The sequence below is a fragment of the Hippocampus bargibanti genome, linkage group LG09 (assembly GCF_051943395.1).
Source record: "Hippocampus bargibanti isolate YZ-2025 linkage group LG09, ASM5194339v1, whole genome shotgun sequence".
In the NCBI taxonomy this organism is placed as follows: Eukaryota; Metazoa; Chordata; class Actinopteri; order Syngnathiformes; family Syngnathidae; genus Hippocampus; species Hippocampus bargibanti.
In genome coordinates, this window is record NC_142742.1 from 252,143 (window position 1) to 266,463 (window position 14,321).

Genomic DNA, 14,321 nt, shown 5'->3' on the forward strand with positions numbered 1-14,321 from the left:
ATTATTATTAAAACAAAATATCGCAACAAATTCCACAACACAATCTGACCTCTTCTACTTTTATTCATCGAAAAATAAATATAACTACACTAGAAAAATGCTATCTAGCTAGTGACCTAGCTGACTATCTATTTACTATCCTATACATTTGCTATCTATTAGCTATTTGGCTGGCTATCTATTTGCTATCTGGTTGGCTATATATTAGCTATCTAGCTAGCTATCTATTTGAGTTACTTCCTGGTTGAGTGAACGCTGGCGTGTGTGGCTGCCGCTGCTCACCCACAGGAAAACCTATCCTGTGACTGTAAAGCGACCTTGAGAGCTTTGAAAGGCGCTTAGAAATGAAATGGATTATTATTATTATGATGATGATAAAACGTTGTTAGGTATATTTTGTTGTTTTTTTCTCGACGACAATTTGCACTTTTTGGGTCACCTGGAACCTTTTGCCGACCTATTTAAAAGCGAGCCAATCAGAATCAGGATCAGAATCATCTTTATTGCCAAGTATGTAGACACACAAGGAATTTGTTTCCGCGAGAACAATGTCTTTGGGTGAGAAGTCATGACTTTGTGGCTTATGTTATTTTTTCTTGAGTGCAAAAGACGCCTTGAACGAAGCGCAATCAAAGATCCCCAAGCGAAGAAATGAAAATCCTAATTAGCCGCCCACGTCGTCGCGCGTCCCCACTGAGAATAGACAAGGAGGCGCTAATGATTAGCATATTCCCGACGCGGTGACAGCGGCCCTGCCAAATTTCTGCCGCGTTTTGGCGTGTGGGTGGCAGCGGCTCGCTTGCTGTGACAGTTAGTTGACTCCAGAAATGACGGCAGATCACTTTTTTTTGAAAGCAAACACGCGAGGAAAAAAAAAAGACAGATTTTAACACAGTACAATTAAGTCGCCACGTGTGGAATATCGCAGCGCCCGTGTCGCGACTTCACCCAAACACGCGACTCAACCGCGCCGTGACATCGTTCATTTAAATTTGTCTCATTGTTCCCCGTGAAACGATTTGTTAAAAACACACCTTGGCGAAGGTATGATGAAATCATCTTCAACTAAACGAAGACAAGCGTAGGCTAAAATGACATTTTTGGGGGGGCGGGGTTAAAAATAAAATCTACAACAGGAATTATCCAAAAAATGCTTATGCTAACGTTTAAAGCTGGTTAAGTAGTAAGACTTGAGTAAGTTAAGCAATGAAAATTTGGTAAACCAGGTCATAAACACTTTAGCAAAACACGCTAGGTTAGCAAAGGTTCACTGAAGAGAATCTCAGCCGGGTTAAGAAAAACTAAGGAAAGCTAACAACACTTGCTAATCGACGGGAAAGGCTTTACTAAAATGTGAGCAACTGAAATTAGCTAACAGGCTAACATAATTAAAAATGATCAACGATAGAAAACAGGAAGATACTAGCGATAGCAAGAAGTGAAGGCTAAACTAAAAGAACACGAATTTTGCTAACCTAGCCAAAAATCCCCCCCCCCCCCACACACACACTAAAACACTCATTTTGAAAAGCGAGGTTGGCGGCAAAAAAACAAAGCTAATAATCTGAGGCTAATCTGAGAGCGACAAACGCAGAGAAGACAAAGTCGCATTTGGCCCAGCGCAACATTAGCATCGCTACAGCGGGCCCTAAAGTAGAATTAAGTAAAAGAAGAGTAAGAGTAAAAGAACTTCCTTATTTATCACCAACATAAAAGCGAGGCGGGCGTGAAAGGTAAGAAGGACGCACTAGGACCGCCGCCGCCGCCGCGCAGCGCCATTCACGCTATTTTCACACCCGTTCATTTGGTTCCAAAAGCGCCAATACGGCTGCCGCTTTCACGATCGCACAATCTGCCTCCGCCGATTTTATAGTGGTAAGGAAGGGAGTGTAAAGGGGGGCTGAAGGTAAAAGAAAAAGCCTGCCGAGGAGCTGATAACGAGCATGCTAATTTGAAAAGCGAGTTCAAACAAGGTTAGGCAATTTGAGGAGCCCCGGACGCTATTTTACTGGCAAGATTAAAAGCCACAAGATGTCAAACGGAGACGAAAGAAGGACAAAGTACGATCAATTTAACAAGATGAGAAAGAAGTGAACGAGCAACATATAGCTTGAAGCGCTATCATAGCTTTCTAGTCTAGGCGACAGGTTAAGGATAGCGTACGCGTCGGTTGAGATAGTTATTAACTCATTGACTGGCTGACGATACGCAAAAAAAAATGTGTCCAATCCAGTGCAGGGGTTTTTGTCATTTTCACTCCAATTCCAGGACCCACACAATTTTTAGGACGACATAAACATTCAATACAGCGTTAGAAACCTTCATCAGAATAAAAAAGAGTTAATTCCAAAGTTATATGGATCTGGTGTTATCTGAGCTTGAAATGGGGGCAGCTGTACAAAATACAACGCAATAGATATTGATTTCCATCGCACTTTAACAACAGCTAAAGCTGTAACAAAATGCGAACATGGGCCAATGGCAAATGCTGCCCCCTCGTGGCATGAAAATGAAAAAAACATTGCCAGAGGTCCGACCGGCGCTTGATTGGCACCCCTCCGTACAAATTTGGGAATGGCACTCCATGTCGCGCTTTTCAATTCCCAAATAAAAATTGGAGAATGGCAGCGAATGAGTTAAAAGCTAAAGTCGATTGCAAAGGTGAAAACAGCTGGCCGATAACTGGCAAAATGGCGCGGCAAAAGGAAATTCTTTCATACCACATCGAGCTCGGCTAATTTTGAAAAGAATATCAAGGTGAGCATAAGACGCTAAGCTCAACTTGACGCTCATGTCGTAAGATTTGTTTCACCAAAAAACCGACAGGGACGCTAGCAAATGCGAGAGTGGCTGCCTTTCCAGCAGCTCCTTTGTTTTGCTTTTCTACTTTCATTTCTTTCATAACTTTGCTGCTGTGAAATGTAAATTTCTCCACTGCGAGACTAATAAAGGCAAATCCAATCCAATCCAATCCAAATGAACCACAGTTGAAGAACGTCAAACATTTTTTTGGGCAAGGCGAAGCTCAGAAACCAAGATGTCACCATGATAGGTCCAGATATTTCGCGCCGTATGGCATTTTTGACACCTTGCAGTCTTTTGAGGTACGGCGTCGATTAGCGTCAAATCCCGTAACACCTTCGGCGGCCGCGGGATCGCGTCGCATCATCCAACGGATTTGACTTTGTTTGAAAATGGCCCCGAACTCCGACGCTCGTTTGTGTTAGCGCAGATTGCGGCGGCCGATCTTGTCGTCAAGTATGGCGGCGCCGCCGGCGAGAAACGGGAAGAGGCCCGCCGACGTGACGGCTGGCGCGAGGCCACCCTTGCGATGCATCTTCTGCCCGTTGCCGTCCGCCTCCGTACGTTTCCGCTTTGAGGCGCACGGACACGCGTGCGGCGAAAAGCGTTGACAAATATTTGGATTCAAGTTGTTTTTCGTCCCTGGCGGACCAGGTCGTCATTTAGAGAAAGCGCAACTTGAAATGTTCATTTGGTTTTGGAATTAGCGCTAGCTTGAACGCCAAAACAAGATTTGGAATCGTGGCTTCGGAGCCCGACTCGAGCCCGAAATTCTGATTTGAAAAGCGAGCCAGAAACAATCGGCCAAGTCTCATTTTGAAAAGCTGAACTCCGACTTCAAACCCAAATGGGAACTTGAAACCTCAGTCGAAGCCCAAACTATGACACTTGGAATCGGACTTTGAAAACCCCGAATCGTGTCTTTAAAAAAACATTGATTTGAAAGCCAAAATTGACGATAAATACACGAGATTCAAAACCCCCAAACAAATCCTTGTTCAAGAATCTCACTCAAAATCTGAACCCCGAATCGTGTCTTAAAAAAAAACAATCATTTGAAAGCCAGAATTGACTGTGAATTCCCAACACGAGACGAAAACCCCCAAACAAATCCTTGTTTCAGAATCTGACTCAAAATGTGAAACCCGGACCTTGTCTAGAAACATTGATTTGAAAGCCAAATTTGTCTTTCAATTCCTAAAACGAGATTAAAACACCCAACCAAATCCTCGTCAATCAAAACCGGAAACGCGAATCTGTTCTAAAAATAAAAAAAAAACATTCATTTGAAAGCCAACATTGACTTTGAATTCCTAGAACGAGATGAAAACCCCAAACAAATCCTTGTTGAAGAATCTCACTCAAAACCTGAATGTGGTCTAAAAAATGATTTGAAACTCAAATTTAACTGGATTAAAGCCCCCCAGAAAACATTTGTTGAAGAATCGTATTGAAAACCCGAATCGCGTCTTGAAACCATCACAGAGTTGAACCCCCAATTGTAGTTTTGAAACCATACTAAAGACTTGAAATCCCCCCCCCCCCAAAAAAAAACTTGTTTGAGTCTTGAAAGTCGTTTTGACGACCCCCTCCACCCTCCGCCTCCATTTGAACCCCCAGTTTTGACTTTGAAGGCCCACTTGAAGCCTCGCCTCGACTTTGAAAGCGTCTTTTGGACGCAAAGCGTTTCTTTGGATTCCTCCAAAGTCCAAAGTCAAGCCAACGTCAAGCACGCGTTGACCTTGAAAGTGGACGGCGCTCGCGTCCGCGCGCACACGCACGAACTCACCCACAACTCGAAGAGCCTGGAAGCGTTCGCCTGGAAGCGTTCGCCTGGAAGCGTTCGCCTGGAAGCGTTCGCCTGGAAGCGTTCGCCTGGAAGCGTTCGCCTGGAAGCGTTCGATGTCGCTCAGCTCCAGTTCGTCGTTCGTTCCGCCGTCGCGTCCTCGTCTCGCGTTCCGCAGCGTTCCGCAACGTTCCGCCGCCGAGAAGTCCTCCGACGCGCGACGTTCGAATTCGGGGCCGCGAGCGGACGGACGACACCCGGCGCTCCGGTACTCGGTCCTGACTCCGCCCTCGGGTGTCACGTGACAGGAAACGCCAACAAGGCCCCGGATGGCGCTGCCTGCCGTCAAGCGTCTTCGCTTGCGTCCTCGCTTGCTAGCGTTTTATCGTCCTAGCGTCTTAGCATGCTAGCGCATTAGGATGTGACACATTGTGCCCAGGAATAGATTTGGACAGACTAAACATTGATGTGAAACCCTAAACAAGACTTAAAATCCTATTTAGAACACTCTCCCTCACTTAAAACCCTAGCCCTCGTTTGAACCAGGACTTGGAAACCTAATTTGAATCCTGACTTTGAAACCCAAAGCGTGGCTCCGCCCTGGTTTGACACCTGATCTGAGCTCAGAACCCGATTCTGAACCCATGTGCATGTCTTTCAATTCTAAACCTTGCTTGAAGCACTCGTCTCAAAATTGAACCCCTTGTTTGGAAATGTAACCCAAGCTTGAAACCTTAGCCCTGCTTGCGTTTTTGTTTTATTTTTTTGTGGTCATTTTTAACATCGACCTCCTTTTCACAATGGACAATTTGCGGAACGCTAACGATTCAAGCTGAGCTCTTGTTTGCAAAGCCGTCTCGGTTTGGATCAACGACATCAGAAGCCTCCGCTGGCAGCCGGCGCTCGACGCCGTCTTGTTCCCTCGGCCGTTCAATCATTCATCGGCGTAAAATAAGCAGCGGGGAGAAGAAAGTGTTTGATTGTGTGCGATTGGTGGCGGCTTAAAAAGGAGAACAGGTGGATTGACATCAAAGGTTTCTCGTTAGCGCAAACTGAAACGTATGCATAAAGCTCCTTTAGGCGAGGAAGGGAAAAAAAAACACTTTGATAAGCACTATTTTTGTCCCGTTGGGAGGCACAAGTGCTCGTATCGTCAAACCTTGGTTTTCCAACATCTCGGTTAGCGACCAATTCGGTTTTCGACCAAAAATGTTTTTTTAAGCCCAGGTTTAAAAGGGGAATTTGTTTCTCGGTTTCACTGAGCTCACCTGAATGCACCACTGGACTCCCCTCGGCTTCCTTCGACGTCACTTCCTCGTGTCGAGTCTTATTTTGATTGACACATTATCCTTGTGTAGCATTCCAATGTGATCAGGCGTGTTTCGATTGTTCAACCGTGTTCTACCGGAAACAAATTCCTTGTGTGTTCTACATACTTGGCAATAAAGATGATTCTGATTCTAATTCTGATTCAATCGCGATTAAAAAAGGCAGATGGAACGGATTAACAATTTTTACATTGATTCTAATGGGAAATGCCGTTTTGGTTTTTGAACAGGTTTGTGGAACAGACGACCGGTTTGATTGTATTGCAAAGGCTAACTTATGATGAGCAATTAGCTGCTAGATGGGAATAGACCTGATTTCTTTTTTCTTCTGTATTGACAGCCAGCCGGGAGGGAGGGAGGGAGGCTTTGACGCGACATGCGTTAACCCCGGCTGACAAATGGCCACCAAATTTGGCCCGTGGCCACTTTGCGCCGTGATCTACGAGGACCCTCGCCGCGCCGGTGCGCTACCTGCTCATTATTTCCGCCAGCCACATTAGCCCGACCCGATAGCGTTCCCACGCCGACGAGAGGTCGCGCGATGGCGAGCTAACGGCCTTCACACTTTGTCGCCGCTGAGGCTCCCCGCTGCGCTTTGACCACTTTTTTTTCCACCAATGTCGTCAATCGCCTTTATTTCCACGCCACTTTTTTCAGATGGAAGTAATAATAATAATCCATTTTATTTTAAGCGCCTTTCAAAGCTCTGAAGGACACTTTACAGTCACATACAAGCGTCGATACTAGAATAAATAAAATACAATTACAAATAAAATACAATGATATATAAGAAACAAGAGATCAATGCAATTTTCAACGCGTGGCTTTTGAGATGGGATTTGAAGATGGGAAGAGAATCCATGTTAGCAACGTTGGGAGGAAGTGAGTTCCAGAGCGGCTGAAAGCTCTGTCCCCCAACGTGCTGAGACGGGCAGGGGTGGGTGGAGGTCACAAAAACATGAAAAACGTCGGGAATGGCCATGAATGAGATTAAGGGCAATTTCACAACAAAACGAAGGGTTTTCATTTGTCTTGAGACATTTTTTGTGGGTCTACACATGATTTCAAATTGCCTTCATCTGGAATAAATAAATAAATCAAAAATAATAATCTGTCAAAAAGGCCCATGACGTTTCAGCAGTGAGGGCAAAACGACAACATATTTGAGGAGAAGCTCAACTTGTCTATTCTTATCAGACATATTTCATCTTCCCCTGCGGTGTACGCAGACAGCAATAGAAATCATTTGCATGTCACTTTTTAATGGGGGGGAAAAAAAGTCAGCTGGCAAACCGACAAAGAAAAAATCAAGAAAATCACATTGATGAAAAGCTTCTCGGCACACGTTTCCAGATCTATAGAAAAACAAAGAAATACATCAACAGACTCACATGAATGTTTCAGAGTTTCTACTCGGCGTCCATGTTGATTATTGAAATGACGCGGTAGCATGCTAGCCAAGCGTGCTAACTGGACTTAAATGCACATTTTAGTCATCGTTGCCGAGGTGGCGTCGCGCCTAAAGCGCCCCCCCCCCCCCCCTTGTGTACATTCACCACCGCCGCTTGACTGCTTTGGCCCCCCCCCCGGCTGGCTCGCCGGGGGGATTGGGCACGATCATGAATAAAACATGGCGCCCCATTCATTTGGAAAGGCGCCGTAATCAGGCACTTTCACGGCAGCGTTTCGCAAGCCGCTCAAGAGAAAACAAAGCGCAACCTCTTGATCAACTCAAGTCAACGGAAAGAAAAGTCCCACATTCAACCACCGATCATTTTGGGGGGGTTGCTTTTATTAAACACAACAAATCAATGCTTTGCACTCCACCGAGGCGGCTCGTCGTGACACGTACGTAATAGCTCATCACAACATTTTTGGACAAAGCGGCATGACCTTTTCCAAAAAATGTAAAATGGTGGGGTTGTGCATTGCTCGGCTAAAACATATGTTTTTACGCGTGGGACGGTCCTCATTACTTCGCAGTTCGCAAGCAAAGCCGTCGTGAAAGTCAGCGGCCATTAAACTTCACTTTAACCAGCAGGCAAGCATAAAGCAGCCATATGCAAATTTAGCGGGGGGGGGGGCAACTTGTAATCATTTACAAACTGGACTTCAGATTATGACTGGAGAAAGGCCACGGGATATATTCTCTTTCATATCGTCCGTGTATCAAGGTAAAATGAAGGTATTTGTAAAACAATTAGGTGAGCGCTGACATTTTGCACGAGTCAAATGGAAATGGAAACGGAAATAAACTGATAAAGGACTGATAAAGGAAAATCCAAATCCAAATCCAAATCCAAATGGAGCATATTACGTACGCGCAAAGCTTTGGTGTGACTTGAAAAGTCACATCATGGTTGAAAACGAGGCGGGAAAAAACGCACCGTGTCGTCCGCGTGACGTGGCCAATCAATTTGAAATGAAGAGGAAAATAAAAGTCGTCTTGGGTTGATTGATAAAATGCAAGAGCGGGGCGTGAAAATAGATGGATTTCAATTGGAAATGGAACAGCATTCGAAAGGCTAAACGGGACATTCTTAGAAAGGAGCGCGCTGTGAAATTTCAAATGTGATTTGTAGCAACCGGCAACATGTTTTTAAGCATTCAAATGAAAAACACACATTTCAAATCCACTAAAAAAACAGCGGAAGTGTTACGTTAGCATTAGCATCGCCGCTTGCGCTAACGTGGGAGGTTTAGAAATGATCCTTGTACACTGCCATTAGCTAGCATCGGCATTTAGAGTACATTAGCTTCGCTTATTGTTAGAGGAAAGAGCTGTGCCGCAAAGTATCCACGACTAGTTGAAAATAAGTAAGACATGGAAAAAGATCCTTGTACACTGCCATTAGTTAGCATCAGCATTTAGTTTAGCTACTTTCGATGCTACATCGGCTTCTTGTTAAGATTGAGTCTTTACCGTCGCCATTGTGACAAAAATCACCTCCGTTTGAGATTCGTTAGCATTAACATTAGCGCCTAGTGTTAGACTAAAGAGCTTTGTGGCAAGGTATCCACGATGAGCTCAAAATAGCACTATTAGCTTAGCTTGGTCGCTTGCGATCACGGAAAGAAACGCGACCGTGGCTAGTATGAAGTATAAAAGCGTATCACCGACAGCCGAAACCGTCGCACTTACTTTTTATTTGATCCCGTTTAGTGTTTTTCGGGAAATGTGTGGCATTGAAATTCATGCGGGGTGCCGGCAGCGCTGAGCCTTGGCGCATTTTACAATCGCCGTCTAATGAGGCGGAAGAAGAAATATTATGTCAGGACAAAAAAAGACCTTCAAGTTATTCTGTGAGCAGCTTCCCCTTTAAGATTTTTGTTTTTGTGGGTTGAGAAATTGTGGCGGAGAGGATGGAGAAGGCAAATAAGTGGGTAACGTCAACAAGTTGTCAGTTTCGCGAGTATGCGCGGGAGGAAGTCAGTTGAAATGAGCACGGCACTTAGCATTAGCATTAGCGCTCAAATGACGTTTCTTATCCACAAAGAGCCGTTTGCACCAATGTTCGTTTTACTGTTTCCGCTTCTATGCGGTGCACACAGAAATTCTTTTACAAGGACGACTTTGTGACTTCAAAGAGTTATGTTAGCATCGAAATTTAGCATTTAATATCATCTATAAACATTGATTGCACCAAAAATTATCATAAATAAATTGTAAAATACATAAATAAATACATAAAGTGATTGATGAACAAATTATTTAACCAACTAATTAACTAATTATTTAAACAACACAGTGTTAGCATTAGCAAGCTAAAATCTTAGTTTCTCGCCATAATCTTCATTTTCCACTTCACTGAACCCAAGTCGTTTGTCAATCTGCGGACCCCTTTATCCCTGATTTAAAAAATAGCAGTAGCATCTCGTAGCGTTAGCATTTCGCGCATACATTTTTGACTGTACCAAAAAAAATATATATATACATTCATGTACAAATACATAAATACGTTTAAAAAGACCTAAACAAACTGATTAACTAACTAATTAAACAACACCGCGAGCAGCATTCGCATTAGCTCGCTAAAATCTTAGTTTCTGGCTCCGAGTTTTCCACTTTATTGGAATAAGTCATTTGTCAAACTGCCCACTACTTTACTCCGATAAAAAAATAGCATGATCATTATTCGCACACAAGAGTTTTTTCTTTTTGGCTCAAGAGCTTTTCTTGGATAATAACATTTCACAGCGGACTTCTAATGAAGGTTGAACGGTCCCAGTTTGAAAGCCGATTTCTCATTCCGTGACCTCCTGGAAATGGCCAAATTTCACAAAACCAATTGCTGCCCACTCCCCTCCAGTCGAGCCCCCTTCCCGGTCCGATTTGATGAGCTGGTGTGATTTTAATCTCCATTTGACACCCGCTCATCCGTTTAATCCAAACCACTTCCTGCGCGGCGCGCGCCATTAATTGGACGTAATAACAAAAAGCGCCAAGCGAAAAACAAACGGCGCCGCAGTTTGTTTTCCATTTTTGAAGTGGGGAGAGGGCCCCATTTTCTTTCATTTCCATTTTTACTTTTGTCCTACTGCAGTTGTCCGCGCTCAAAGTGGATGGATGGCAACATAGTGCCCTCCAGTGGCCAAAATCGGAACTGTTGGTTCAGTTCGTAACAATCAGCGTTGCATTTTAAATCTTTTTTTAGGCCTTGAAAACATGCATTCTAGTCCAAAATGGTTCTTTGTTTCCGATTTAAATATTTGTAAATATAAAACCACATGAAAGCGTTTGAATGTTTTCACCAATCTTACCGCGTTCGGCTGATCTGTCGCGAGCAACGACGCTTGAAGGCCTCCCTTTTTTTTTTGTATTCCCCCAACTCCATTGCGATCGTCATCCTTCGATGAAAAACTTGTACAAAATGGATCCCGCGCTAAAAAAATAGCATTTGTGAGAGACAGCCGCGTTACACGTATTACATGACGACAAGACGCTTCAGAGATGAACAGGTAGATATACGTATATACCGATGCTAAGCTAACGCTTTCCTTTACCTTTGCCAGGGCTGTCGCCACAACCAACGCGGCTGCTACGAAGACGTGTCTGTTAGTCTTCCTCGCTTCCACCTTTCTTAAAAAGACTTTTTCACACCCCATGAAATTATTCGGCATTTATTGACAATGATACATAACTACGTATATGTTTATTTACACAAAGCTATTAAAATAATAAGCATAATGAATCTTGGTTGAGTGCTTTTCCAATGATGTCCAATCTTTGTGGAGCGGAGGTTACTTGTTCATGTAGGCGGCCACGTCTTTTTCCAGACTTTGAGCAAAGCGATGGTTGAAGAAGACAAGCTGGCCGTGGGGAAGAAGCCGACTCAGTAGGACATCCGCTCGGCTGCTCTTCAACAGCACCTGCAAAAAGCACAGAAAAAGAAATGACAAATTCAATGCGAGCAATTGTCGCTTTTGTGATGACTCACCCCGCGGCCAGAATTGAGTCCAAGTCAGCTTTCTTGTCAAATATGCGAATATGCCGGACATAGAGCTCAGATGAAATGACTGTCCTCTTGGACGCAGCGCGCAAGGCACTTAGAATGACTTTGACGAACATAATAAACACGAAAACGCCAATTTGTCGGTTGGGTAGAGAGGAGCCGCAGCGTGTTCACGCGCCGCCATCTTGGGGAAAAAAAGGCCCAAAATAACAACCAAGTCGACAACACAAAGACACGGACTCATTCATCTTCAGCACTCGCTGTACCCTCTTTGTGACGTAATGGTAATAATACATTTCATTTCTAAGCGCCTTTCAAAACACCAGTCACTTTACAGTTTTTCTGTGGGTGAGCAGCGGCAGTCACACGCGCCGGCGTTCACTCAACCCGTAATTAACTTAAATCGATAGAAAAATAGCTAGCTAGCCAATCGATAGCCAACAGATACCTAGATAGATAGCCAGCCAGCTAGATAGTGAATAGATAGCTAGCTAGCTAGTTAGCTAGCCAGCCAGAGCTAATAGATAGCAAATAGCTAGCAAATGATAATTAATAATATGAATAATAATACATTTCATTTATAAGCGCCTTTGATGACATGAAGCAGTTCTAGATGAAAGAGGTTGAACAACATTAGCTGTTTTTGAACACCGTAGCTAAACCTGTCCAACATTCTGCCAATCTTTATTTTCGACTCAAAAGCAGTGCTGATGTCAAATAAATGCCTTATGATGATGATGATTAAATGCAACGCGATGCTATGCCGCCATGGACGGCAATCTGTTTGTAATTAATCATTGATCAACCTGGAATTGACAGACAGGCCTCCCGGTCCAATCAAATCATCCCCCCCTCACCTCGCTGCCCTGACCCAGCAGGTGCAGGTGCTCCAAGCAGTGGCTGGCGAGGTTCCGGAGCGTTCCCTCGGCCAGCAGCAAGTTTTCGTGGGGCTCGCACAGCATCACAAAGGACAAAGAGTTGACGGCCAACCACAGGGCACTCAACTCCTGCCAGTAAGGGTCGCCGGAGCGCAACCTGAGCACACCGCTGTCGGCCTCCTGCAGGGCTAGGGCCTCCTCGCCGGGCAGAGCCTCCACCCGCGGGCGTCCTGAAGCCTCCCGGCGTAGCGAGACGGCGCCGTGGACCTGCCTGGTACCAAACCACACCGTCATTTGAAGGATTCAGGAGATAATAGTCGCAGATAATAATCAGAGTCATCTATTTCATTTCTAAGCGTCTTTCAAAACTCTCAAGGTCACTTTAGTCACAGGATCCGTTTTTCTGTGGGTGAGCAGGGGCAACCGCACGTGCCGGCGTTCACTCAACGCAGAAGTAACTCAAATAGATAGAAAGCTGGCTAATAGATAGCTATAATAGCCAGCTATAACTAATAGAGAGCCAGCTAGATAGCAAATAGATAGATAGATAGGTAGCTAGCTAGATAGCGAGCTAAATAGCAAATAGATAGCTAGGTAGCTATCAATCTCACTTAAGATGTTTAGACATTATAGAATATCATCAAGGTCGTCACAATGCATACTAATAATAATAATAATATCCTTTTTACATTTATTCTTTGAGCACCCAGCCAAAAAAAATAAACAAGATCGTACAGATTACATTAATGGACAGAATTACAATTAAAAAAGGTCATTTTAAAAAATTGCTATAACATTTATTTCAAAATGCCTCATTAATAGTCACCATTTGTTATAACGTCACTAAAAATATCACAATCGCGACGTCACGTTTGTAGTTTGTAGTTTTTGGTCGCGGCGGACCAACTGAAGAGGAACCGTCTTACCGGGCCACCGCGGCGATTTTCTCAGCCGACAACAGTCGCCTCTCCTCGGCGTTAAACTGCCGTTGCCCGCCCCGGAAGAGCGCCTCGTCCGCTCCGAAGACGCGGGAGTAGAGCACCCTGCTCTCCCCGGGAGCGAGCGCCCCGATCGGGCACACTGTGTGGATGACGAAAACGACTACCATGACGACGAAGACGACATTTTAAGCGACGCGAACCAAAGGGGAAAAGCGCTCTCGTTGACACTCGATGGAAATTGGCGAGTCGCTTCCGGGTTAGATCACGTGACCCACTGCCGTAATTCGCCGCTTTATGTCGTTACAACCGCCGGGTGGCGCTCACGGATCACGACCGTTCGACCGGTATCGTTTCTTCTACCCCCAAAAAAATATTACAATGAGCAGACGTATCTTTCCCATTCTCGAATAACAGCATATTATCGGTTTTTTTTAACCTTTAAAATGATATAATCAAAAAGCGAAGGAAAAAGTATTAAAACAATCGAAAAAAAACGAATTAAAAATATTCGAAAGAAACACTTGCAGAATATACATGGTTTATTGAGTTAATCCAAATCCTTCAAAAATAATTATCATCATAATAGTAACAATAATAATGAAATATAAAAAACAGGTATAACAGAATAAATAGAAGCAAGGAAAATTGAATGACGAGTTCAACCATCTTGTCACGGTTTGAACCCGATTAATTTCCCCATGATGCCAGATGGCAAGAACGCGATTCTTGATCGTTTAATCGTCCGCGTGATGGATACAAAAGAGTTTGAATTTTCACATTGATCTGACGTGATCCTTTTCTTTTTGAAAATTTCTTTTCAGTTGTCTCCAGTAAGATTCAACGTTGACCGGAGGAATAAAATACACATCTCAATATGGATTCAATTCCATTCAAAGAATAAAAAGGTGCATTTAAGTCCAACACGGTGTCAAGGGGAGCTGACTTGACCTTTTTTTGCTGGGCTTGTTTGTGGAACTCAGCAAGGTAATATCAAAGTCTGCTCAGCTTTCCAACTCGCTTGCACGTGTGCGCGTGCGCGCAACTGCCTTTCTAGCAGACCGGGGGGGGGGGCTCTTGTTGCAGGAACAGCGCGGCCGTGCCGTCGGCAAAGGGAAATCGCAGCTTGCGATTTG

General features: G+C 44.2%; 1 protein-coding gene across 1 annotated transcript; it reads right to left on the minus strand.

Moving 5' to 3' along the window:
• Positions 1-11,021: 11,021 nt before the first annotated feature.
• Positions 11,022-13,441, minus strand: ap5s1 (adaptor related protein complex 5 subunit sigma 1). The gene is made up of 3 exons (XM_089005127.1): positions 13,174-13,441; positions 12,227-12,518; positions 11,022-11,286 (listed from the first exon to the last, which is right to left on the minus strand). Exons 1-3 carry the CDS (start codon positions 13,353-13,355, stop codon positions 11,158-11,160), a joined length of 603 nt encoding a protein of 200 aa, XP_088861253.1. The 5' UTR covers positions 13,356-13,441; the 3' UTR covers positions 11,022-11,157.
• Positions 13,442-14,321: the final 880 nt, after the last annotated feature.

Coding starts and splice junctions, on each gene's coding strand:
- ap5s1 (XM_089005127.1), bottom strand. CDS start 13,355: ATGGTAGTCGTTTTCGTCATCCACACAGTGTGCCCGATCGGGGCGCTC. Junction 12,519..13,173: donor AAAATCGCCGCGGTGGCCCG/GTAAGACGGTTC, acceptor GTTTGGTACCAG/GCAGGTCCACGGCGCCGTCT. Junction 11,287..12,226: donor TGCTGGGTCAGGGCAGCGAG/GTGAGGGGGGGA, acceptor TGCTTTTTGCAG/GTGCTGTTGAAGAGCAGCCG.